Source organism: Platalea leucorodia (genome assembly GCF_965183815.1).
Source record: "Platalea leucorodia genome assembly, chromosome: 5".
Classification (NCBI taxonomy): domain Eukaryota; kingdom Metazoa; phylum Chordata; class Aves; order Pelecaniformes; family Threskiornithidae; genus Platalea; species Platalea leucorodia.
The window spans coordinates 49405943-49433398 of NC_138827.1; the positions used below are offsets into that span (position 1 = coordinate 49405943).

At 40.1% G+C, this 27456-nt stretch overlaps 1 protein-coding gene across 4 annotated transcripts in view; it reads right to left on the minus strand.

Annotated features, from left to right (window-relative positions):
* Positions 1 to 27456, minus strand: part of DNM3 (dynamin 3) — a gene marked incomplete at its 5' end in the record, with an annotated part of 182513 nt that overhangs the window by 154834 nt on the left and 223 nt on the right. For all 4 annotated transcript variants that reach the window (XM_082311696.1, XM_082311694.1, XM_082311695.1 and 1 more), the window contains 2 exons: positions 118 to 267; positions 10367 to 10440. In XM_082311696.1, the coding sequence (XP_082167822.1) occupies positions 118 to 267; positions 10367 to 10440 (224 nt within the window). The remainder of the gene's footprint in view (positions 1 to 117; positions 268 to 10366; positions 10441 to 27456) is intronic.

Consider the following 27456-nt stretch of genomic DNA (forward strand, 5'->3'; position numbering starts at 1 on the left):
TGTCCCAGAAGACTTCCGATCGAGCAATGAGAACACATACAAAAGGAGACAGCTAGATAGACAGAGCTAAAAAATACATTACATGACAGAAATATAAAGTAGAATGATTTTACCTACCATGTGGAGAATATATTCTTAAATTAATAGGAATTGAAGAAATGCCTTTGTTCACTCCTGTTATTCTATCTGTTTCTACTTCAATTTCCTGACGAACTTCATCAAAATCAGTAAATTTCCTCCCTTTGCAGTGTAGAAATTCAGCATACTCTGTGAAAAATATCAATAGCAACTCTGTATTTCACAGGCTTATAGACTTGGACACCCACTTTCAAGCCCCTAGTATTCTTCAGATGTGTATGCACAAAAGGATGTCATCATGGATATCAGGAAAGCATTATATATGAGCACATGCTATAGATATGATTGCACAGATGAAAACCAGCCTACAACAAGAAAGGGTTAGTTAAAAGTCAAGCTGACTGGATATGATTTACCGCTTTTATCTTTAGCATGGCATCTTCTGGAACAACCTGAAAGATTCACGTAGATACCATTTACATTAACAGAATAAGGAACAGATTGTGAATCAGATTCTGAGTTTTCATCTGATTACATTTGCCTGTAATACATCAATATATTGAAGAAAATTCATTCAAGTTCTGTATCATGAAAGATTATTAACATTTGTTTTGAAAATCTAACAGCCTATGTTACACATGATCTTAACAAAAGTTCTGTACATTTTTCAAGTTCATCATGAAAATAAGATCACTTAAAAACACTGTAATGTTTTTAAACACAGATCCTCATTTCCTAAAGACTTCCTGTAGTCTAAATCCAAACCATGCTTAAGAAGATTGTAAAAGCTTTTATAGATATAGCTGTGATTTTGCTGAAGTGGGAGGACACAATGAATTCCTAAGTCTTCAGTATCATACAACTTGCCCTCTTACCTTAAACGCGCATCAACCAGAAATCAAGCATAGATACAGTCTAATTTGTTAGACTCAAACTTGACACTAGGTCCCTGTTCCAGCTCTTGACTCCAAATACTGATACTAATTATTGTATCCTTCTGAATTTCCTGCCCTAGAGGTACATAACCAAAAGCACATCTCAGGATTTTAAAACTGGACTTTCTTCCTTCAAATAGGGCAAAACAGAACACAAAAGTTTATCTCACATAGCAAGGCTGTAATCAGAAATAATTACACAAATGGTAATCACAGATAAAAGCTCACATCCTGTCCCCACAAGGTCTAAGCAGTAGGACTGGAGAAAGGCTGGACAGAGTTGTGTATGTTCATTTCATCCTGCAATCAAGGCCTGATCTCAAAGTTCCATTTAGGTGTTTCTTCCCTAGAAAACGTTTCTTGGTAAAAAGTCCTTAAACATCACGGCAAAGAGCTTGCTTGGTACTCAAAGAAAGAACAGCAGCTCAGGAGACCTGATCCGAGAATATAGATTAACAGAGGGCCATATGTATCAGTACTGAAGTCTGTTTCCCAAAAGCCACTTTATTACTATTGTTGACAAAGCTGTTAAAAAAAAAAAAGTCAAAACCACACATGAAACCATAACAATAGTTAAAGCACACTGAAAGACAAAAAAGGAGAGAGAGGAGGCAAAAAAAACAAACATTGACCTTTCTGTGTTACAACACCATAATCCTTCCAGATTCAAAATGGGAAGGACAGGGAAACCCACCCTTGTTAAGAAAAAAATAATACATGTCTTACTTTTAAAACAAGGGAACACCTAACAAAAACCTCCATCTTACTTTTGACAACTTAAGAATTCCAGAACACCTTATATTCCTTTTTAGCTCTAGCAGCAAAATTACAACAAATGTGGGGTTTGCGTGTTTCATTGTCAACCGTTTATTAAAAAAAACAAGGAACATTCAAATATTTCAAAGTGAAAGTTAGTATGGTGCACAAAATATCTCAGTTGCTCTGGCACATTTGAGAATTCACATTTGTAAAATTTGCCATCTCAAAGCTGGAAAATAGCTACCTACTGAAAAAAAGAGCTGATAAGTGGTTCTTATTTTGTCCCAGTTCTTCATGCACTGCTCCTAGCATAAAATAAAATGTGTTCTTCTTAGTTACTTTTTTTTTTTCAGTGGTTCATCAGATTTTCTCAGAAAAATATTTCATAATTCAATAATTAATTCTTGGTGCCTAGTTGTAGTCAGCTGACTGACTCAGCTGATACTCAAGGAAGCTTTTCTCTTTGTTCCACTTAACACTCAAGTAACAGAAAGAGTCCCTATCTGAAATGGCTTCAAGGTAATTCAAATGAAAATGTTTACTACTTTTTAGCTGTGTTAATATTTATCAATAGCTCATTCCTCCCAGTCACATCTGTGGTCCCACTAGTTCTGAAGGAATAGACTTTGCAATGGTTCATAACCTGTGGTGCCACACACAGCCTACGGAATAAAAATTCAAATGAACAAGCAGCGCTTTGTTTTGCTCCTTTCAGCCCTTAGCCTGTCCTTGGCAATGATGCCTTTAGCCAGACTGGATAAGCACATGCTTTAATGAAATCTTCAGTTTTCAGCTTTCATAGACAGAAGAACACTAGGAAAACATTTTATTTACATTTTTGTGGGAATGGACACAAAGCCAGACAAGAAAAAGTGATCCTGCCTACTGGCTAGTTTTCAGACATGTATTTTCTATATAAAACTGAAGTTATGTTAAGAGAAAGAACAATTAGATAAAAAATTAAAACATTGTCTTTGCACGTAGAACACTTCCCCCCCCCCGACTCATTCAAAGCACCTTGGATAACATAGAATGAAAAAGCTACCATAGCATAGTTCTCTTTAGTGCATCCAACCACAAGAGTCATGATAAGTGATTATTTCTCTCTTCAATTTTGGTTAAATTGGACAAATCATACAAACAAGTGGTATGGGATAACATTTTTGAAAATGCTCCTCATTTTTCCTGTGAGTTACTTCTCCCTATGCTTGTATGATTTAATCTAGCACAATGCTATATTGTTATTACCAATAAATAGCCATTGTTGTTTTCAAACCGTTTACGTTACATACACACTTGAGATCTTTCATCAATCTGTCTCTAAGCTAAAGAGAGACAAGTTAGGTATGCCATGTGATGAGACATGGTACAGCCCTGAGAAATACACGAGATGATAATCTAAAATCCCTTACTGAACCCAATACAAAAGACACCTACCACACCTTTATTTACACGCCTGCTACCCTGTAATAAAAAAATAATTTAGACGGATATGACAGGGTTTTTTCCCTTGATGAATTTGTGTTGGCTGCTATTGATCTCAAGTACCTTTCAGGTTGTTAGTTAACAACTAATTACAGATTTCTTTTTCCTAAAAGTGAACTTTGACTGATTTTTCTGTCACTTTTCTTTATTATCTTTTTGAAGATGGGCAAACATAGAGCCATTTTCCAGTCTTTCAATGAGGGGATTCCATCTTTCCTGATGTCACTGAGCATCAACCTGGGATCAAGGAAACAAAACCTTCCAGGCAAAACCACTTGTAAAATCAAGTATGTGTTGGGACAAATGAGTCATACCTACATGAGCTGAAGCCCATACCCCGTTTGAGGGCACTGATGGGAGAACTGGCCAAGCCCTCAAACCCATGCTGCTAGACCTCAGCAGTCACTGCTGATCAGCTCAGGTTACTCCAGGCACTGTTGCTAGTACACAAACACAGACAGCAGCAAGGAAGATTTGCCATTGCAAAGGAAGAACAGCTTAAATTCAAGTTTCAGACCGGCAGCACTACCCCTCTTCCACCATATCAGTCCTATTTGGGTGATGAGTCTTTCACTGCCTCAGGAAGGGGTCACCTTCCACCTACCACCTTTTCCCCACAGTGATGTCACTTTTTAGCTTTTGGGGTCCACACCTCCCACATCTTTACTGGTCTTTACAGCATTCCTGTTTGTCATCTGAATGAGTAGCTGCCAGAGAGTGGGATCCAGAAAACGGCAGCCACTGTCTTCCTTTCCTCCCTGCAAAGTGCCCCGTCTCTCCCCTACTACTGGCACTGTGGTACCTTTCTAGTTTTTGTCCTTGAAGACCTCCGAATGCCTTCCTGCTGATGAAGTCTCAGAGATCATTCGTGTTAGCCAAAAAACCAATCTAAATTATTTTTATAAATTTTTCATTTTCTGTTAGAGGATTGTTTTTGCCACCAGGTGGCAATAAAAGATGGGTATGCTTGAGGAGTAGTCTCACAGCAAAAGATACTTGCATTAAAGATCAGCAACTTCAATAGAAGAGAGCATCTGAAAGACTTCAGAAAAAAGTCAGAATGTCTTTTGAACCTTCTGGTGATTTACTTTCCACCTAGTGTTCTAATTAGCAGAACTGGAACAAATGTGGGTATTGTACATATGACTCATTCATCTAAAAAGGTCCACCTCAATAATGATTTTCAAAATATGTTAATCCGCCACTTCTTTAGAAAAGAGACTGAAGCAAGACAATGAAGCAAATCTGAAATTCCTCTAAAAACAGTTATCAGAATAAGGAAAATAACCCTCCTAGCACCAAGATATATTAACATGTAAATAACAAGTAACAGGAATGATACAGCAGGCAATGTATTTTTAACACACAGAAAACCTATAACAAAGGCTTCACCCAAAACGTAACTACATTTTTGTTGCCACTTCTGTTTAAAAAGCATACTACCCAGTCTCAAGTAATCTAGATAATTATTTCACTTCCACAGGCAGAAGAAAGCACAGCAAGAGGAAGAACAGATTGCCTAAGGTTATACAGAATGTGTGGCAACAGAAAAAAACAAAACAAAACAAAACAAAAAAAACCCACCCCACCAACCCACCTCTCAAGACCTTCTCGGGTATTTTAAGTCATTACCTTCCCAAAGCTTACTCAACAGCACCATTTAAAAGTATCTATTAACTCCTACAAAAAGTATTTAATCTTTCTGATGTATTAGATCAAAGAATCACCAAGCTAGGAAGTATACTGAAAGTTGTGAAACGAAAACTTAGAATGTTTAAGAAATAGGTTTTAACATATAAATTAAGGCATACCAACTCAAAGGAAGAAAAACCCACCATCTCCCTAGCCCTCCTTTAAGAAATTATGGTAACATATGACAAATTGCTACAGGTTAGCATGCTTACCGGCAAAACCTGCAGAGATAAGATTAAGAGTTGGTATTAAGTTATGAAGTCATTATTACATTAAGTTGGTAAGGAACTAATGTACCTTATGCAGAATTCAGTTATGTTGCTCCAGGACTACTAAATGCTAATGCAGCCTTAAAATTCTTGTCCCAGGTCAGCTGTGTGCCAACACTCACATCTTAAAGACACACAGAGAAAAATCCTTCTAAAAGCACGACTACAGGAATACATAATTCATTCCTCCTCCTGAAAAGGCATCGTGAGCAAGAAAGTGAGAGATCAGCACTCTACACTCATTGGTATAACTGCTGAAATACCACAACAGTTGAGCATTTAAAATAAATGCTGTTTGGTGAGAACGAATGAGCTCCCTGTATCTTACGCAGTAGCAGTCAAATACTGAAAGAACCAGCATGTCTTTTGCCTGAATTTAGACATCAGGCTCTCACATCCAACTTCTCACCCAGGAAAAGAGTAGGTGGAATTCCTCCCATGTACATCCTCTGAATGGCTAAGCTAATTTATCACAGCTGTCTTGCCTGCTTTGCAAAACCTGAAGTTCACCATCAGACAGCCTCCCAGCTAACAGCACCCTGTGCACACCTATGCCTTCTAAAAACTCACTGAATTGCGTCTTCCCAGATGGGACTATTTTCTCCAAAACCAATCTCTTCTCCAAGCTCCTTCAGAGACTAGCAACAACGAAGGCACAAGAATCTTGTTAGACCTGACACCAATTCCCAATGCGGTGGAATTGCCCAGGGCCAAATGCAGTGACCAGAAAGAAAAACATCAAGCTGCACTTGGATTGCTTAGCATGCTTGATGTCAGATGGGAACTTTTTTTTAGTTGTGACTTCTGGGTGGGAAACAAAGCTGCTTTACCAGAATTTAGTTCTCTTTTTTATTACAGAACAAAGACTGCATGCTTATTTGGTTCAATTCTCGCTTTCAGCAAGACATCGTATATGCCTTTTTTTCTTCAGTAGGAGTAACTGAACCAAAAACATGAGATGAAGAACAAGAATGAAAAATTGTGATCCTACCTACAGCACTGTCAATGAACCACTTTGGGACAACTAATGAGTATCAGCATCTCACTGCAAGAAAGCCACCTTGGAGCCTCAAAATATTTACAAGATGGAGATATTTTTTTCTCTCTCTTCTAGCCCCTACAGTAATTTATTGGATACAGGCCACATTTACAATTTCATTTGAAATGCATCTGGGCAGTCCCAAAAGAGACTCAAAGTAGGATAATCAGGAACAAGTCAGAGTCCTTCAGAGAACTGTAAATTATTTTTAACATGCATATTTTGACTTCCTGTATGCTAGTAGTTATTTCTCACATTATCAAACTCGGAGGAAAACAGTCACAACTACTAAAGACTGTCTTGTCAGTTGCAATATTTAATTAAAACCTCTGCCTTTGCCTCCAAGATTTCAGCAGAGTGCATCATTTGCACGGATGTGGAAGTGCAAATGGCATAAAGCCATTTAGGAATTGTACTGTTCCCACCAAAAAAATGTTAGTGATTAAAGGAGGTCAACAGTTCACTACAAAATAGCTTTGTACTAATTACACAGAATTTTTAAAAAAAGAGGAAGTAAACAAAATTCTAGAAAAAATACTCCACATCTCATGAGATAAATTGCTTCGTATTTGTTTCATGTTACCCCTTGCATATCCGCATTTTTAAAGCGCGTAAAGAGACCAGCTCTTTACTTAGATGTATCAGATCTTTCAGATGTTGGATGGCCCCTGATAACTCCTCACAACCAAATCCTGCTGCACCCTTCCATGACATGTCCAACCCTAATAATGAGTGGTCAAAGTTTCCTCTTACTTGGGTGAGCATAGATGCCTCAGCTGCCAATCTTTATCCCTTAGTGCAAGGACCCAAAGTTAAATGAAGCTTTAACCTCCTCTCTCAATCAAATCCACATTCCAAAAAGATTCTCAGCCAGTTCCAAAATGTTGCTAAAATATCTTGCAGTCATCTCTGCATGCCCCTTCCCTCCCAAGGAATACTATAAGATTAAGAAAAGTTACTTTTAAAACAGTCAAGAAAGATCCTAGGATTAGTGATCAGTTAAGCTTGCTACAGCAGCAAGAACCTGACACAGTCCTCTAATTACTTTCTATGACATTTTAGATAATTATGGACCTGATAACAATCAGTCCGGCATCTGCTTCCTGTAAAAGAACACTGTGCTTCTCTAAGCAGTTTTCTTTAGTTTCTTCTTTTAAAATTAGTTCAGAACGATAAAGGTGGCTTAAAAGAGAATGTTATTTGGAATTTCACCACCAAAAAACAACAACAGCGGAACAAAGTTTAAACAAAGTAACAAAATAATTAAAGCTTGCATTTTAAAGGTCTTGGTATCTAATCCCAAACAGGATTCTCCCGAAGGGAGAAATACATCTTGACATCCAGGAAACACAAAATTAGGCTGAAGCTCAGTTCTCCAGAATTTTTAAAGTTTTTGTCGTGTTATTTAAGTTATAATGAAGAACTACTTTTCAGCAGAGAAGGCACCTATACGGAAATGTAGAGGCCTACCTAAAGCTAGTAATACTATGTGAACATATTAATGGGGAAAATAGCAGAAAGAGAGAAGCCCTTTCATTGCCCCCTTAACCAAAGGACAATGATGATTTTACAAAATAGGGCAATACAGACCAGTCAGGGTAAGTCTAGGATGGATGTCTAAGAGTAAGTATTTAACCATTTGAGGTTAGAGTGTAAGAGTTTACTTACTAACTCATCTGTCCCCACAGTTTAGTCATTGTACTGGGTTTGCATGGCAAGATTTTGGTAGTGGGGGGGCTACAGGGGCGGCTTCTGTGAGAAGCTGCTAGAAGCTTCCCCTGTGTCCGACAGAGCCAACACCAGCCAATTCCAAGACAGACCCACTGCTGGCCAAGGCCAAGCCCATCAGCGACGGTGGTAGCACCCCTGGGATAACATATTTAAGAAAGGGAAAAAAATCCTGTGCAACAGCAACTGCAGCCAGAGAGAGGAGTGAGAATATGTGAGAGGAACAACCCTGCACCAAGGTCAGTGAAGGAGGGGGAGGAGGTGCTCCAGGCACTGGGGCAGAGATTCCCCTGCAGCCCGTGGTGAAGACCATGGTGAGGCAGGCTGACCCCTGCAGCCCATGGAGGTCCACCTGCGGTCCGTGGAGCACCCCATGCTGAAGCAGGTGGATGCCCCAATGAGGCTGTGACCCCATGGGAAGCCCACGCTGGAACAGGCTCCTGGCAGGACCTGTGGACCCTGTGGAGAGAGGAGCCCACGCTGGAGCAGATTTGCTGGCAGGACCTGTGACCCCATGGGGGACCCACGCTGGAGCAGTCTGTTCCTGAAGGACTGCACCCCCTGGGAGGGAGCCACGCTGGAGCAGTTCATGGAGAACAGCAGCCCATGGGAAGGACTCATGATGGAGCAGTTCATGGAGGACTGTCTGCCATGGGAGGGACCCCACGCTGGAGCAGGGCAAGAGTGTGAGGAGCCCTCCCCCTGAGGAGGAAGGAGCAGCAGAGACGACGTGTGATGAACTGACCACAACCCCCTTCCCCGTCCCCCTGTGCCGCTGGTGGGAGGAGGTAGAGAAATTGGGGGTGAAGTTGAGCCCAGGAAGAAGGGAGGGGTGGGGGGGAAGGTGTTTTTAAGATTTGTTTTTTATTTTCTCATTACCTTACTCTGCTTGGATTGGTAATAAAGTAAGATAATTTCCCCAAGCTGAGTCTGTTTGGCCCATGAGGGTAACTGGTGAATGATCTCTCCCTGCCCTCAACGCAACCCACGAGCCTTTCGTTATATTTTCTCTCTCCTGCCCAGCTGAGGAGGGGAGTGATAGAGCAGCTTTGGTGGGCGCCTGGCATCCAGCCAAGGTCAACCCACCACAGTCATTTTGTTAGGAATGCCAGCACAGAGCCTGATTCTTTTCTTTCTTCTGTGCTTACATGGTGCTGGGAAAATTAGATGAAGATTCTCCATAGCTAGGCCTTATTCATGCATTTCTGCATGCTCTGTCAGAGATCAAAAGCCAGATATGCCAAAATGGCAAGTGTTCATATCTCTAACTAAAACAAACTTGATCTTTTAATATATAAAGCACTATAAGCATATTACACATTTGAAAATCCTAAAGTTTCTAAGCTGAGCATACAGAAAAACTGGATTCCACAGTTTTTCCTTTCTCTTCCACAGTATAAACACTCTATTTCATAGAGGCACTGAAAATATGAACATGCTTTACAAGCAGTAATTCAGAAGAAAAACTGGAGCCTAGGCAGACTGAAGGCTACCTTCCCACTGAACAACAAAAAGACCTTTCAGGAAAAAAATGCACACAAAAACTTAATTACACCTCACACATCGGGACAGACTAAAGTTCTATGGGCAGTTTCATCATGTTCCATAATTTAAAGAGCACTTTTTATTCTGAAATGCTGTTTTGGATGTTATTTCATTTCTTTTTACTATTTTAAGTAGAAGTCAATAGTAAACCAGTGATTTTGTTGCTTACATTGGTTTAGAAGCAACAACAACAACGTGAATGATGGAAAATGGTAGCTCCTTTTATATATGCTAGGGAACTGAGCTACACAACTGTCGATTAAGTGCCTCTTAGAAGAGTACAAAGCAGTGAATTCTGATGAAAGATCTCAATACATCAGTGGTATACACATACTGTATTTTTATTTTTCACCAAACAAATACACAGAAGCCTTGTTCACCCCCAGTCTACCTTCTGCTCTACTTAGTGCAGTGAGCCCAACCAAAAAAGACAAGTCATGAAAACAAGCTGTGTGGAATCAAATCTGTGTGCACTGGAGCAAGAGTTAAAGGCAGAAGTACAGCAATTTTGGTGTGTTAACTAATAAAACTGTAAGGCTCATCAAGAAATTAATAAATCTAAGCTAATTTCTAAAACACTTCGTATGTAATAATGTTTCTCCACTGCTTCAAGTTTGATCATGGATTAAATTTACTATGTACTCTAGGATTTAGATTTTACTGTTTTCCCAGCTAGGACAATGAGATTAGTTGGTCTTGAGCATACAGTTTTGAAGCAGTGAGCCTTCGTTCCAGACAGTCTAGTTGCACCTTTCTTCACACTGCTTAAATTTTCCTCCTGCTGAAGCACATCAGCACTTTATCCAGGCATTGAACCAAAAAGAGAGAGAGGTTACCTGTTTTGGCAGTGATGAGTTGCAAGACCAATGGTCGTCTTGTTACGATTCCAGAACCTCGTGGAAGAAAATCCCTGGAAACATTAAAAAAAAAAAAAAAAGTTACTACCCAGAAAGCACTGTCCAGTTACATAAGATATTGGACTAATTTGGAACCTTCTTTGTACCTTCAGCTGAATGAAAATGGAAATGTGGTGGGGACAGATTTACATCAAACACTAGTATAAAGTAGGGCTGTTAATTTTGGTTCGAGGTAGCAGTAGGTCATTAGACAAATACATATTAAAACTAAATTACTATCTCGAAGCATTACCAATTCTCTTCTTCATGACCATCATATATAACATTTCAAAACTCACTTTGCATAGTACGAGTACCTGAAGCCATGCCCGCATTTATCGGGCTCTCTAAATAAGTGTGTCCTCACCCTATACTTGATTTGAAGAGGATATGGACATATGAATACAGGCAGTCGCACACACCACACCAAAGCTCTGGCCAAACCAAATTGCCAGCATGCTGCACCTACTCTTTCACACACTTAATTTTTCCAGTTCAAATCCCCAAATAACTTTTCCAGCAACACATCTGCCCAGAAGGTTTTGAGTGAAAGCTGAACCCTAAAAGTACTCTGGAACAGCAGGAGGGAGTGTCCTCAGACCAGAAAGCAAGGAATGAAGCAAAGAGAGCAACTCGGTCATATCATTATGCATCCCCATGATCCTTTCCATGCCTCCAAAGACAGGGAGGCTCCCTATGCAACTGAAACCCTAGAAAAACTTTGAACCAATTGTTAGTTGCAAAACCAACGATCAGAAACCCAAAACAACAGACTTTTTTTTCCAAGGGTCTTCCCCAGTTGTCATACCTATTAAACTCTTACAAACCTTGAGATGAGGTTCAGTGAGGGGCTTTGAAGAGTGCTTCCTTCGAATAAGCATCTTGAGAGGAATAAAATTCAGAAGTAAACAGACAGTTTCACAATGAGCTTAAGCTCATTGAAATCCCCTCCTTTTTCTTGCCTTAGCCGGGATGCTGAATCACCTTCTTGCCTGCCTTAGCAGCATTGCTAACCCACCTCTCTGGCTCCAGTGAAAAGCAATGCAGCAAAACGGTTAGGGCATAAACTTTCAGTTAAATTGCAGAGCTGATGTGGGTGACTGCATTGTCACATGTGCTAGTGCCAGTATGAAGGATGAGGCAGGAATGTGCAGTGTGTTTGGGAGGGGTGGGGAGAAGGACAAAAGTCAAAGGAAGAAAGATACAGCCCTGTCAGGCCTTTAGACAGAACTGCTTAGATGGGTCTGCTCAGGCCACTTGAGAAACATCATCTTACCTATAATCATTATATATCTTCATACTGACCTTGTGCTACTTAATGGATGCCTGATTTTAGCAGTTTCTTTAAGGCAGCACACAAACCTACAAGGTTTAAAACAAGCCTAGAGGGTACATCTATGAAAAATAAACCACAAATATTTCATCAAACTTCAGGATATTATTTGTGCAAATCAGAGGATATTAGGTCTGAGGAGCCCCAGGTCAAGACAGACTCAGGAATGCAACAACAGTGAACCTCTTTCTGCAAGCGCCAACAAGGTAACAGCTTTGGCAGCCTGCAGAAGAGAAATATTGCAACTCTACCCATGATGCAAGCTCTGAAGATTTCCTTCCCAACCTAACATCTAGACATAAAAAAATAAAAATTAAAAAAATCACATAAGCAAGCAGTTCTAAGGCTCTGAGGAACAAGACTGGCTGTCAGCTGTGCCCCACACCACTTTAGAAGTCCCCAGCATTTTGAATGAAACAATGTTAATTTCTAGATAAAAGTTTCACTTTCTCAGTACCTGTTAATGTGTACTTACAGTGTGATTACTCTGCAAACTAAAGCACACCATAAAAGGAGAGGCTGTTCAAACACAAGCTAGCTCATTAACTCCTATACTCAAATACAGATCTACAGGCAAAAGTACAATTAATTAGGAATTCAAGAAATCTCTAAAACAAAAGTAATGCAAAACCATCACACATACTGATTTATATCTGCTGTGATATTTTACAACACTTGAGACAGTAACAGGATACAAGAACTAGCTTGAAGAGATGCTAAAGGCCTTCAAAAGGTCTATCACAATTTCAATACCTACCAATGGAGAGAAACCCGTGTCTCGGTGAAGTGTCATCTACTGATACTTTCTCATGGGGAAGAACAGAAAATTCTAATAGAAACATATGAATTTCTCTGTATGCACTGAAGTGACAGTAGCCCAGGATGTAGAAAATGCCTATTGAGATAAGTTTCATACTTTGATTTTCAAGCATTTCAGATCTTATTTTAAAACAAACAAACAAACAAACAAACAAAAAAATCCCATCAAGAAGCTAAAAGGAATTGCCATTCAGGACAAACTGATCACACAAAACAAACTAGGGTCGTCTACAGCACCACATGAGGCAATAAAATCCTTCTTCAGGGAGTCAAAGGCTGAAAAGACTTATTGATTTTCTGCTTCAGACTAAGCACATTCAGAGATAAAGAACACTGTATTAATGCAACTCCTAGTTATACAACACTGACCTTCCCTCGACAGCAAAATTAGAAAGAAATGTACGACAACAATTTTCCTTCAGAACGTTCTCTTAACATGTCCAAAATAGATGGCATTCGATAACCCTCTCTAACAAATTGAACTCTTGTCAAAGAGACCATCGTCTGTTCAAGCAAGCATCAGCAGAGGGAGGTTCCTGCTTGGTGAGAGGACGAGCTGTGCTGATCACATAACCAGCTACACAGTGTGCAGCAGAAGGACATAAGGCTTCTGCTTCAGAGGTATGGTTTGAAGAGGACAAAATGACAAAGAATGAGGATAAAAAGGGGTTCATGGGGAGAGTTCAGTAGAAAACTACCCCCTCTTCCCCCGCCCATTAACTGCTGAATGTGTATTTTACCCCTATGAAAGAAACATCAACCTCAGTTAATAAATCTGCCCTCACAGGGACAGAGAACATTTTTTTTTAAACTTTTGAAATTTCAGCTTCAGCCACAAGGCAACGGCATCTGTGCACTTTCTCTGCACAGCCCAAATCAGACGTTACAAATAAATACCTAAACTCTACTTCAAGAAAAAGATTGTTCTTTAAACACACGCAGAAGTGTAATTCAAATTTGAGACATAACTTGCACTTTTTTAGAAAAAGCAACACAGCACCACATTACGATTCTAGCAGCAAGGGAATCAGATTAAATACTGTACAACTGCTTCTGCAGAAATGCCTACTTTGACATCCACAAGACAGGATGCAGGTCTTCTCCCCCTCCCCTTGATATGCAAAGCTTTCTACACAGGGTTTGTTAGTGGTGCTGAAACAAAACAAAACAGTGTATTAGGAATGGCCCCACACCCTCATTTTTCCCTAAAATGTCTACCTAAATAAAATGTTTCTTAAAGAAAAAAAAAAAGCTTCAGCAGCAAGAAATATAATAGGGCTGAACACAGCTGAGTTACAAAGGTTCCTTCTGACCAAAAGGATGATGCCCCTCAAAGTCCTGGTGGCACACTTAACATTCTTTAAAGGAGAGGTTTGAGACAGTTGCTTTTCAAAACCTTTTGGTCAGTGTGTACAGATATGTTTAGTGAGAGTCAAGAGAAAAATCACATCAGAGTTGCAGCGGCTGCAAAGAAATCCATCTAGAAAAAAGGATATACCTGACAATTTGTGTACAAAGACACCAATACAGGAGAGAAAAGACTGCCTTCTGCAGTGGGGGGAGTGAGCCTGTGAGTACCTGCGTGCACAACTGCAAGACCACTTGACAACAACAAGGTGCAGGAAACAAGAATGAAACACACTGTGCAAGAATAAAGCTGGGAATGAAAGATATGCTCCCTTAAAAGACATGCAACCTACATTACAAATCAAACTACTTTTACACCTTTATTGTCAGAATATTTTCAGCAAAAGGTACTCTGCTGACAACAGCTATACACTAGCTCAGCAGCAATGCTGCTGTGACATGACAGTTTGGAGACGGGCAGCAAAGCCTGTCCAGCGTTGCCTAGCCAGTGCTGAATATATTAAATGCAAATAAGATGCAAGAAGCCAGGTCTTCCAGAATCCACTTCAGTAACTCTTCAACCTTGGAATGCACTCATCTGTTAGAATACCATTGAATATTTTCAAGAGCAAAATATTTCCAGGGCCAAATAATTTTTACCCTAAAAACTACAAAATCACTCATGTCTTACTGCACAACACAAACTATACTGTCTTCACTCTCTAATACAGCTCATTTCCAGTATCAGAGATCTGGACAAGTATATCTACTAAAGTGTTTGTTTAATGTGTAAAAGGTGACATATTAGTTTGAATTTGACTTGCTAAAATGCAGGTCTCAAAAACTGATGTCACACAATGGTGAAAGAAGTTATCAATGGCCATACCAACATCTTAGCAGTTTATAATAACAAGACAGTTAGGGGTCTGATCTTTGCTACAGTAGACAACTTTACAGTAAGAAAAAAAAAAAAAAAAAGGAAAAGAAAAGAAAGTTCATGTCTCTGTATGTTGTCTTTCCTTTACCATACCACCCTCTCTGACTGATGCTCAGAAAGCAAATAAGCTGAAAAAGTAATTAGACTAATCATTAATGGGAAGAGTCCCATGGAAGAGATGGGAACACCGTTTCAAGTTTCAGAAAGGGCAGAAACCATAGTGAAATGCTGAAAAGCAAACTAGACAGGGGCTCCTTCAGTGAGGTTGTCTCATTATAATGCAGGACTATAGCTTACAAAGAAAAGAACACATATCAAACAAACAAACAAAGTATAAACATAATGTGTTCCAAGGGGATTTCCAGGTAGGGGAAGAGTTTTCATTTAGGAGCTCTCTAGCACACTAGCAGTATTTGTTATGTTAAAAAACAAACAAACAAACAAACAAACAGACAACAAAACAGAAGAATCCCCAGTTTGTGTGAAGAGCAATGATGCAACACCACTTAAAACTTAATCATGGTTTCAAAAGAGTAACTTAAATCTGCTTTACTTTGCCAGTATAGTACTGAGAAATGTTCTGCACTTTGATCAGTTACATGGTCAGTATCATGCAAGACAAATGGTGATTCATTTACACTAATACCAATATAATTAATTCATATAAAACATAAGGGGAATCCAAGAAATCAAATAATGGAGGAAAATGTCAATGATTACACAGTAACTGCATTAATGAAAGAGCTAGGAACAAGTAAAACTGATAGTGAAGAACTGTCAAAAAATTTGGAAGTCCCTCCAAAGAAAAAGCCTCCATGTTTTTCACAAAGGGTAGAAACAAGGCAGGCTCAGGACAAGAGCGAGAATTCTCTTACAGAACAGCACAAATGACCCATCTAAATCTATTTCATTTTGCCAAACAACATTAATAATGTTACTTATACAAGTTTTTCCACTAACCTTCCCTCAAATGCAGAAAGGCCATATTCCATGGGCTGCTCATATGACCAACACTGGTAGCATTCCACACAGGCCTTTATTCCCAACATTTGCCAAGGACTGCAACGCAGCTTCAATTGCAGTAGGAAGCAATTATGCCAAAAGTCAACAGTTTTCCTGGGCTTTTTTCCAACACAGTGTTTATTGTTTTATACAACTCTAGCCTGGCACACCAGGAGCACTTGTAGCTCATACTGGCTGCTGAATGGCCCTATCTTGTGCAAAAGAACACACAGTTTCACAGCGAACACCTACACGTGCCTATACAGCCAAGCATCTCCCAGTTCTGTGGCAAACGTACACTGTACAGAAGTACTACAAAAGGCTTTCATTTTTCTTGCATTTATCATATTTAGCCTCAAAGCAAAGTGCTACAAAAGAACAAAACAGGGAAAAGCACGGTCCGGTGTCAGTCTACAGAAGAGAGACACTAATAATTCCTAACCTCTTTCCTCAGGTTCTGTTTCTAAAACCCATAAACCAAAACCAGTTAATTCATAACTAAAGAACTCTTAATGCTGAAAATATACATCTGAAGACCTATTTTGGCCGACGTGTTCTTTCTATTCTGCCTGCTCTTGCTCCTGTGCTCACCAACAGCACAGAGAACCCAGCAGTAGACCCTTCATGCACTTTTGTTCATTACAAAGCAAGGTAGGTTCAAGCAACAGGAGCGTACTTTGCATTTAAGCAGAGGCTTTCTTAGGAATTAAATTCATAATGTCAAGTGAAGTACTTTCTCAGAGGAGATTTGTCATCACTGTATTTATTCTTCCTTCGTGGCTTTGGAAGCACAATTCCTCTACCTTCCAAATGACAGTACAAAGACAACCGCGGGACACGCTTTCAAGAAGTCACAAAAGCTTTAAGGCACTACCTCTGTTGTGCTTTGACGTTCTCAACTACATACCTTTTTTTTTTTTTTTTCAGTAATACAGTAGTATACATCACTTTCTACATCACACTGGTATTTGTATATATGCTCTTCCTCATTAGCTCAAAGCACAAAGACCAATTCTTGTTATCAGTCACCACTTGATCCGTCACCTCTTTTCATTAGTTACAGAAGAGTAAATGCTTTTTGTTTTGGCACAATGTCTGTCAATCAAGAGTCTCCCACAGCCGTGTTCAATGGCTGCAAAATCTCAGCCTAACATAATGGGGCTTACATGAAGATGTACAAAATAATTAATCTTCTTTATTGAAGACCAAGGATACCTATCTTAATTAGGCCTACCAGGCAAGCTAAATGCATTAAGAGGCTGTGGATTTTTAGTGAACTTGGATATATTCGCTCCTAAAGCTCAATACCAGTCTTTTCAGGGTTTTTTGTAAACCACACAGCATAGATGCTGGCATCCTCATCATGACACTTCAGTGCTTAGTTCAAGTTCTGTAATGAAGTTTGGTCTCAGTTTGCAGTAACCATTCTTTCAAGGTAAATCTTCCTTCAACTGAGAGATCATTTTAATTAACTTGCTGAATCAAAACAGGAGTAGTAACTACACATTTCAGCCCATGCAGTTTGGGCATATCTTTAGGGGTGAAAAACTGAGTATCCAGACATCCTAGGACTGTTAACTATCTCTTCCTTTCAAGCAGGATGGATAAACTTGGTGTCTTTAATAAGCCATTTTCCAAGCCAGTGGTGTCCTTCATCACCATTGCTGAACTACTAGAACTGAACAGCCAAAGCAGGGACCCTCCAGTTATCCTATCCACCACTTTCAAGTAAGCACACAAGTTGAATCAATAATAATAATAATAATAATAATAATAATAATAATAATAATAATACCCTTGAAACTCTTACACAGCACTACAGCCTAGCAGCCTAAAATGTCTGTTTGGGTGTCCCTTCCCCGACTCCTTTATGGAGTTGAGACCAACTATACAAAAATCCAGAGGGGAATGGTACAAAAAAATCTACCCAAACAGACTTAACCATGGGAATATGGTGAGCATTGACTCTAAAGGTGAGAAATAAGGTATTTTTGAAAAGCCTTGATTTCAGTCACACCAGCTGGGCACCTCCATAACAGCTAAGTTCAGTGACAATGCTTAGGCACCACTACGGCAAGAAAGCAAAGCTTGAGATTTCCTCTTCATGCAGAAGACTGGAGACAGAGCAGGCTTGAAAAACACTGTCATTATACTTGTCTTGTATCTGGAAGATGCTTTCTTTAAGTAGCAGCAGCATTTCTGCTCAACAAACATCTCCCTCTTTAAAGTAAACATTATAGGACTATGAGAAAATCAGTGTCAAAAATTACTCTAGTCCCAGTGGTGAAGTCTTCCATTAAACATGACTGGAGTCAACAGGTTCTCCAAAGTAGGGGACATTTGAATACAAGTCTAAGATGGTACAGACCATTATTTGTACCCCAAATCTAATGTCATATTTTGACAGCAGTGAGAGTACCTGACATTGCATTTCTGCACAGAAAAAGGCAAGCCTATTTACCAAAGCAATGAAAGAAAATGCACTTCCTAGTATTAAAAAAAAAAAAAAAAAAAAAAAAAATCCGTGACAGAAAGTTTTAAAGTCTCAATAATGTTTATAGGACCGAAAACTTGCCATACATAGCTATGAACACTTCCCAGGCAAAAACACAAAAGTGGTAAGATGAACAGTGCTCTGTTTGCAGTGATTATGCTTGGGCTGTAGGCTTGCTGTATTAACAGACCGGGAAGCTGCCAATGTGCAATCTCGTCGGCAAGCCACTGTATGCACGATGCATCTGTCCTCCCTGGCAGGCATCCAAAACTTTGCTGCATCATCCTAATTCCATTTGTGAAAATGCCCTTTTTCCTCTTTCTCTTTTAAGATTTTTACAAAGGCTTCTGCTATTTCCTGCCCAACGGTGCTCTCCACCAATTCCAAGCAAGGAGTGGGAGGGGAAGAAAACACAACCCCCCCCCCCAACAATTCTCAGAATTTTTGTGTCGAAAAGAATAAAGCAGACTTTGCAGGACAACTGTATTCTCCCTAATCAGATATGTTTGCTCTTAGGAAAGGACTAATTTGCATAGGATGTTGGTGCATAAAAGCCCATCCATTCTCAGGATGAATACTAATGCAGCCAGATTTTGTATCTCAATACAAGAAATAAACAACAAAAATTCTTTACTTACTTTAAAATGTTGACAGTGCCCTAAATAGCAGTTGGCTTTTTTATCACTTACAGCTGCCAAATACTATTAACAATGTTTCTTTAGAAAAGATTTGAGTAAAAAGTTTTCCTCTATAATATAATCATATATAAACGGAAAAAAAATCTGATTGCAAGTATCAGAAAGAAAACAACATGTCCCCAACACTGCAGGCATATCTGCTACATGAAGCTAACTAACTACTATATAATTACTTGCATTTAGCAAATAATTCACCTCTGGATACTCTGTCATGACAAAACTTTTAGATACTGCAAATTTCAGTGCTGTCATCAAAAACCCAGACAAAATAAGCTCCTGCCCTTCCTCCCAAATCACACTGTCCTGGACTTAGATCCATCAATACAGACTTTTTAAACAGTGGTATAGCATACAATCAGCTGTGCCATGTCCTAGTCAAGCCCAAAAAACTTTGCCTCTTCAGAAGCATTGTGAAAATACATTTATCTCTTTTGTGGTGGACAAGGTATCAAACTGTATGATTACCTTTCTTGGTACAATATAAGCCATTTCAGATTATTTTGCAGAGCTGGAACATAACTGGATTCAATTCTTCTACTCCCTCCAGAATGTATACACCATGGGAACTGCAGCATAAAGACAGCCTGAATTTATAGACAGAAAGACAACTACAGAAGGAAGGGTGAAAGGAGGATGTTTCCCAAACAAGTGATCCAAGTCTCTCAGACAACTTCTAGCCATTTTATCTTTTTTTACCTGCCCATTTATCCTGCTTTAAGCCTGTAGTATGTGCAAATGAATATATTGGCCATGACAATGTAAAGTCTGTTTAGCTAAATATTGAAATTCAATATCGGCCATGATCTCCCACCTCTCTGCTCACCAGAAACTGAGTTATTACCATAAGAAAATTTTATACTAAAAGTCTGACCAAAATAGTGTTTTATGCTGCTACTTCCCAGAACATTAACAAAGACATAATGCTGGAGGTCTCAGCCCAGACTCCTAAGGCTTTCCAGCAGATTTCCCAGATCTGACAGACATTGGGGATCTTCTGTCAACATTTGTTTAGCACCTGAACAAACTAACAGGTGAGCACACAGGGGCACAACACTGCCTCTGATGGATTATGCTAAGATATCTTCAGCAGCTTCCAGCTTGGCTGCTGAATAGATCTGGAACATAGCCCATTCATTCCACTGTCGTGCAGCAGAGGCTAAGGACGTCTTACAGTTGTTCTCGTGCTTGCCACGAGAATAGGCAGGGGCCTACTCTCTGCAGGCGAGTTACACACAGACCATTTTAGAGCATCCTGTATAGCTAAGCACCACTGAATATGTGTGTACATTTTTAGGCATCTGCACTGTACATAGTAAACAAAGTACTAAGTGCTTAAGGTTAATCTAGCTTTGATTATATCATCTATGAAGGTGGAAACCTAGCTGTATTACAGCAAATAGTACATCTCCTGCATATCTGAAGAATGAAATCTTGGTGATTTTGCATGGGAAATAGGATGCAGAAATACTATGCCAGGTATTGAATTAAAAGCATAACTTCCACATACAAATTATAAAAGCTGACATTATCACTAGACACTTCGGTTGAAAACCTCTCTTATCTACAGTCTCCTTTGCATCCCAGAGGCTATCACAGACAACAGTACTTGGCAGTACATCAAAGCCCAGCATGCCGTTAAATGGGATTTTGCTCCTCTCTAGTTCAATAATGCTGCCTTGTTCATCTCAATGCAACTTGCTGAAGAAAAAGATGCAAGGTCACAGTTAAATAATGCTTATTTCCTGTTCTCAGCATATTTACACTACAGGCTTTACACTGCAGACACACAGCATTAAAAAGATTCCCAGCAACCCGTTACACACAAGCGCAGCACACTAGGGGAGTTCGCAGGCTTCTATTTACTAGAAGGCCTTATTTTGAAATGGATGGTTTAAAAATAAAAAAGTAAATAAAAAAAACCCAACACCAACAGAAAAAGCAAAAATGGCTTCTGTCTCTCTGTGCCTGCAATCTAGGCAGACACTGTTTAAGGAACCCATGAATACTCAAAAGAATATCATCAGTTTGCTCACTGATCAACGGATGGATAACAAACCACAAACGCAATCTCTCTCAACAGCTAATCTGTTAGAGGCACAAACTAAACACCAGCAAGGGTCCCTTTTTGGGAACAAGAAAAGCTGCTATGTCTCAGCTGTTCAAAGCAGAATCCAATACCCAGTTTTGGTGCCATATAGATATCTAAAGTAGCCATCACACAAAGCAGAGAAATGCATAGCAGCAAGTTTTAGACTACAATCACAGCTATCCCACACTGATTTTAAGACTATATGCTAAACTCTTCCTTTAGAAATAGAAGCAACTTAAAAATAAAGGAATAAAACCCTAAATCCTACATACATTTAAGACAGAGTAAAGACTCGAGGCACAGACATGTGGATACAGATGTGGGTAATGTTTAAAAATCAGTTGGAGGTCATACAGTAAATCAGTGGCAGAGAAGAGAACAGTGTCCATACTTCTCTGCTGCAATCCATAGCAGCATCACTCCCTATCTTTACAGGTGAATGTCCAACCATATTGTTAACATCTATTTATCTAAACTGGAAAGCCTTGTTTTCCGTTTCATCTACAAAGGCAAATAACATAAGCTTGAAGCATTAGCAGGAGCAATACCCATCAAGAAACAGCAAGACAACAAAGGTGCTTGCTATTTGTTGATTTCAACACTACCGAATCCCAAGTGTGGGCTCCTTCCTGAAGGCAGTGAGTATTGGGATTTATAACGTTATACAAAAGCCTAAAGAGTCAGACAATCTGTTGAATTTTCACAAGTGTCTCTGTATTAAGAATCAGGAAAGCTTAGATAAAGTTAAGTGGATACCTATCATCTGAAAAAAAGAAAAGAAAAAAAAAAACCACACAAACCTCTCACTAGATGACCATTCACCTTTAAAAACGATCAGAGGTGTGCAGTCACCTTCTGTACCTTGATGGATTGAACCTTCAGTAACAACTGCCACTGAATTTGTAGCACTGATTTCTCAGAAGGCACTCAAGACCAGACTGGGGGTTTTTGAGGGTTGCTTTTTGCAGGGTTTTGAATTTTTTTCTGAAGCCTAGGTCTCAGACTTCAAATACTAAGTTTGTGTTCACTAAACCACTACAATACCCTAATCGTACATAGTATGCCAAACTTATATTAAGACCATATACATATGTATTCTTGCAGCTACACTTTACAGAAGAGTCAACTGTTACTAATTGATTTAGCATCTCTGTAAACTGCTTGATACACTGAACTTAAATGCCAGAATACAGGTCAGGGCTCCCTATATTATGCCTCATTACAGAGTACAGCTTTTCCTAAAATAGAAGAAATCTTTTAATTGGTAAAATTTAAATGCCAGAAATAAGAGAGACAGATCCTCAAAGGATTTTTAGAAGAAAACTTTTACTCTACCGGGAGGGGGGGGAATCAGCATATTGGTTTGCATGTCTGTTTTTAACTACACATTTGCTTTACTTTGCATGTATCAATTCTCAAGGCTTGACATAAAAATGAACTTAAAATCCACAACGGAGTTACATTTAAGGACAAAACTAGGCCATCTATATCCCATCTAAATGGCCAAGTTTGTTCTGCAACCTCTAAATGTAAAAATGTATTTGGGGAAGAAACCTAAATGAGCCACTGTCTCATTTGCTGCTGTTTCTATTCAATGGAATACCCAGAAACAATTCTTGCTTTCAGTGCGCCAGAGTATTTTGATAACTAGACTAATATACTCAATACAGCTGTACAATCGCTTAATTAGTCAGGAAAAGGAGTGGCTGATTCTCATTTCCAGAAGATCCTTAAGGTTAAAAACAGAATACACAGCACCACATTTCAGTTTGTATCTCCGACTGCTTAGCTTTTTCATGCCTGTTTCACAAAAGAGGAGAATTTTCTGTAAAAAAGTTTTTTCTGTCAATGACTAGTAACTACAAGAATAAAATATCTACACCAATTTTAACACTCTCACCCTCAGGAAGCATGCAATCTAAGTATGCGTCTACTTTCTTTGGAGAAATTCTCTGCTTCAACAGCCAGATTTAAAGTCCTTTCTCTTCCCCTAATGACTCAACGCAGTCTTGTCACAATCGTCATCTCCAGCAAACAAGAATGAGCTGAGCACACAAGGAATCTTAATTTGAAAAGAAAAAAAAAAAGTACATATGTCATATTAAATAGCTATACAACATGCAGCGGCTGTGAGAGTATCAAAAGCGTCTCAGATCAAAAAGCTGTAAAGCTGTGTTACAAAACCAGACCTCAGCCTCTTAAAATGAAAGTGCTTGTTTGATTATGACTGTGACAGGCTTACAATCAAGAGTTCACATCTCTTATAAAACAATTATTTGGCCACATGCAGTTTATATTATATTAAGCAGGGAAGGAAGTAAAGAGCTTTCAGCTTTGAAATCTAATTATTAATTTCTCGCTATTTGTAAGAATAAAATCAGGTTCTGATTCAAATCTGGAGAAAGAGGCCCTGACAAGGTAGCTTGCCATCTCTGCCTTTAGTTACCCTAAAAGCCCATTTGGATATATGAAATAATAGAAAATGCTTTGTCTCCAAATACAGTTTCCAGGGATTGCTTCCTGCCATTAGTTTTCTCTTAAGTAACCCTATTATTATCAAAAGCAAGATATTTAAAAAGCACAAACAGCATACAAGATCATGGTCCTGTACTCATCTGTAGCAAAGGAGTAGGACCAGGCAAAGTGCCTACCTCCCACTGGCAATCTGTTGGTATTAGATGTTTTACTCCCCTTTGGGCTTTTGATCTCTCTCCCACCAACTTCTACCAGAAGATTGCACTAGATCCTTTGCTTCAAACACTGGCTCAGTATTTTAAGGGCACATGTACTTCTCTTACAAAGAGAATCAGGCAAGAAGAACATTTGCTCTTCAGACAATACCATTTCCTCAAATGAGTGCCATGAGCTCCAGTTAGGAACACATCAAGGTCTAACCCACAAACAGAAATGACTGTTGTCCTCAGGTGCTCTCTAGAATCATACAATCATCAAGGTTGGAAAAGACCCTTAAGATCATCGAGTCCAACCGTTAACCTATCACTGCCAAGTCCACCACTAAACCATGTCCTCAAATCCTGTTTGAGGAATCTCTGTTTCCGTCTAAATATAACCAGAATCCTGAGAGGAAACCCTCCAAATACACTCCCCGACTACCAAAAGAAGCAGTCTCCTTACACACAGAGGAGCAATAAGTGAAGAGCAAACTCTCCAAATACCTGAGCGGATGCTAATCAAAATAGTAACAATAATGGCTACATTAGGAGATTTGACACTACCCCACTCCAGACTTGTTCCAAGCTGACCTACAATGACATAAGTAGTTCTGGGTGCCGCACAATTCCCAGAACGAGCAGAATTCATTCTCATGCAACACCAGCACTGATGCAGATCAAACGTGCAATCTAATCCCAACATATTCACTGACTGTTGTTAGTAATTAAGGATGCTGTGTGCACCTAAACAAGGCTTGGCGATACCCTGGGGACAGTGATGGATGCGTATCACTCAGCAGCTTCAGAAATAACAGGACTTGGATCCCACTTCCAGAACCATCTGCCAGCCCACAAAACTATGCCAGAGCCCTCACAACCCTTCTGAAAAATTATGGCAATGCATAAACTAGATGGTGGGTAATGCAGTATAGCCCAGCATGTTTCCTGGGTGGTTAGGCTCCATAAAGAAGCTCCAACTCTGGTACCACCTGCAAGCTAGAAAATAGGTTTCCTCTGTCCAAGCAGGAGAAAAAGTCATCCTTGCACAACCAAAGACCCCATGAAGGACTGAAACCGGCACAACGGTCTAGTGGCTACAGGCAGCAGAGAATAACAATCTGATCCTATAGTTAAGAACCACCTTACTAACCTCACTAGAGCTCCACTAACAAATACTTAAGTTATCAATGAACAGCACGTTTGTCACAAGACCCTGCCCTCCACACAGAGGACAGCATGCCTTCCTCTTACCGATTATAGCTGTTCCTGAAGACAGGAGATTTTGAATGTCTCTCTGAAGGCTAAGAATTCAAAATCTACTAATGATAATGATTCATGTGGTTAAAAAACAAAACAAAACAAAACACACAACCAAAAACCACAACACTACAACACAAAAAACAAAACCAAAAAACCCAAACAAAAAACCATGAGAATTACCGCTCAAACTTCAATGAGCAATGCTAGGACTATTTTATTTTGATGTGAATTTCAAAGCTGTATTACTATTAGTTAATGTTTTCCCTGTGGTCAATCACACATCATGCAATGTACCGCTAACAAAAAGAAATGCGTGCAACATGTCTCTACAAGACGTGCTACCTCTATAAGCCATATTAAGACAGATGCGGATGTAATAAACTTGTTTGCAGAGAGCAGCTTCATTATCCTGTAAAAACAGGAATGTCCTATGGCTTACTAAAAAGAGCCATACACTGTTTTGCCTGCTGATCTGACAAGTAAAATGCTCGTCCAATCTCATGGATATTTATTAATCTGTTTCTGAGGGTTCACAATCAAGTTCTCACAGCTTAGCAAGTACACATCTGCTGACCACACATGCTCACTCAGTCTGGAGGAAAGGCACAAGTAAAACATAGTTGCTTAAGTCTCATGGAACAGGTTTGAAGTAATGCATTTTAATGTCACACTTGCAACAGGCTCCAAGCTTGCAAGTAGGGAGGTACTACAGATCAGCTGGTACTATATCTCAAGAAGTTACTGCATAAAACAACGATGCGGAACTCTGAGACACGGTTGAAAGAATCCAAATTCCAGATCCCGTGTGACAAGACACACCCCGGTGCTTCACAGTAGTCTGTAAGCAATTCTCTGAACAGACTCTCTTGCAGTGTCCGCAGGCTGCATGGTGAATAACTACGTGGGTGAAAAGAGTCATTGCCCTTAGCTTTTCTTCATAATTCTTCCTAGAAATGTCTACATCTCACTTGTGCAGCTGGTTCCAGCGTCTTGTCCAAACGGACCAGATTAGCACAAACTGCTCTTTTTCACCTTTTGCTCTAGCCAGGCTCATTTAGGAGGCAGCAGCAGGAGTGCGCTGCACTCAAAGGAACAGCTCCACCTGCGGATCAGATGGAGCAGATCCCTCTAGCAAGGGGACCAATAACAAGCATCTGGGAGCAGTAACTTCTTCCATCAGCACAGCTGGATCCAGAGAAAGACATCAGCCCGCAGCCCACCACACTCAGCCCCGATCCCAGGTGGGTGCCACCCCAGACAAGGCTTTGCTACAGGGACCAAAATATCCTTATTGACAACAAAGATGAAGACACTTTTCCTCCTCAGCACATGTGTTTTGCACAGCTTCATGGACACACAGATGAAAAAGTCAAAAGGTTACAAAAAAACTTTTTAAAGACTTGTTTAAAGAAAACTGTAATAACATGATGGCCAAGAGTGATTTCTGAGCATCTCACTTGTGCTTTCTTAAACTGGAGAGACTGGCAATACTGTCAACATCAGTAGTTAACTACAGTCTTCAAGCAGAAAGAAGAGGAAGAACTAACATTTAACACAGCAAGAGTAAATTCTGAAGCAGAGATGAATAACAACCGTATAGTATTTTTACACTGTATATCAAGAGCTACTGCAGTCTGACACATGGCCAGGTTTCGGAGAGACACAGCATTTCATGTTACCTTTAACAAAGATCTCTGCGCATGAAAGTTCCCCAATCACTGATGTACAACAGTACTTTTGATCCTATATGCAGACTAACGATTGCAGCTACGCTCTCAAAACACCACCTCCCTCCAGGAGCCCACACGCTATTTGCGGCAAATGCAGCAGGAACTTTATGAACCAGCACGTGAAGTTCATGTTTACCTCAGGACATCTTCAGAGACGTAGTCTGTCCGTTGAAAGGACCACCTGAACCATTAGGCTTCCCCTTTCTTTTTTCAGTAATTTTTAGAAGAGATGCTAACACCCACACACACATTAGGACGGCACAAAGTGTAAGCAATAGTATGAGAACCATTAGCCGAGCAGACCCAGAAGCCCCACCGTAATTAGGATTTGGGGCTTTAAACACCTTTTTTCCCCAAGACAGCGGTTAACCCCCCCACCGGGCACATGAACGCGCTCGCACCGGAGTTGCGGCGGCTTCCCCGCCGCACGCAAATCAAGGACGCTGCCGTGCCAGGGCCCGCCTCGCCGCCCCCGCGGCACCGGGGGGCGCACCGAGCCCCCCGAGCCCCCCCCCGCCCGGCGCAGAGCCGGGAAACCCCCCCCTGCCTCGCACCTCCCCGCTCGCAACCGGCCTCCCCCCGCCGCTACGGGGGCGCGGCGCTGCAGGGGGGCGCGCGCGGCGACCGTTGGGGGGGGGGGGGGGGGGGG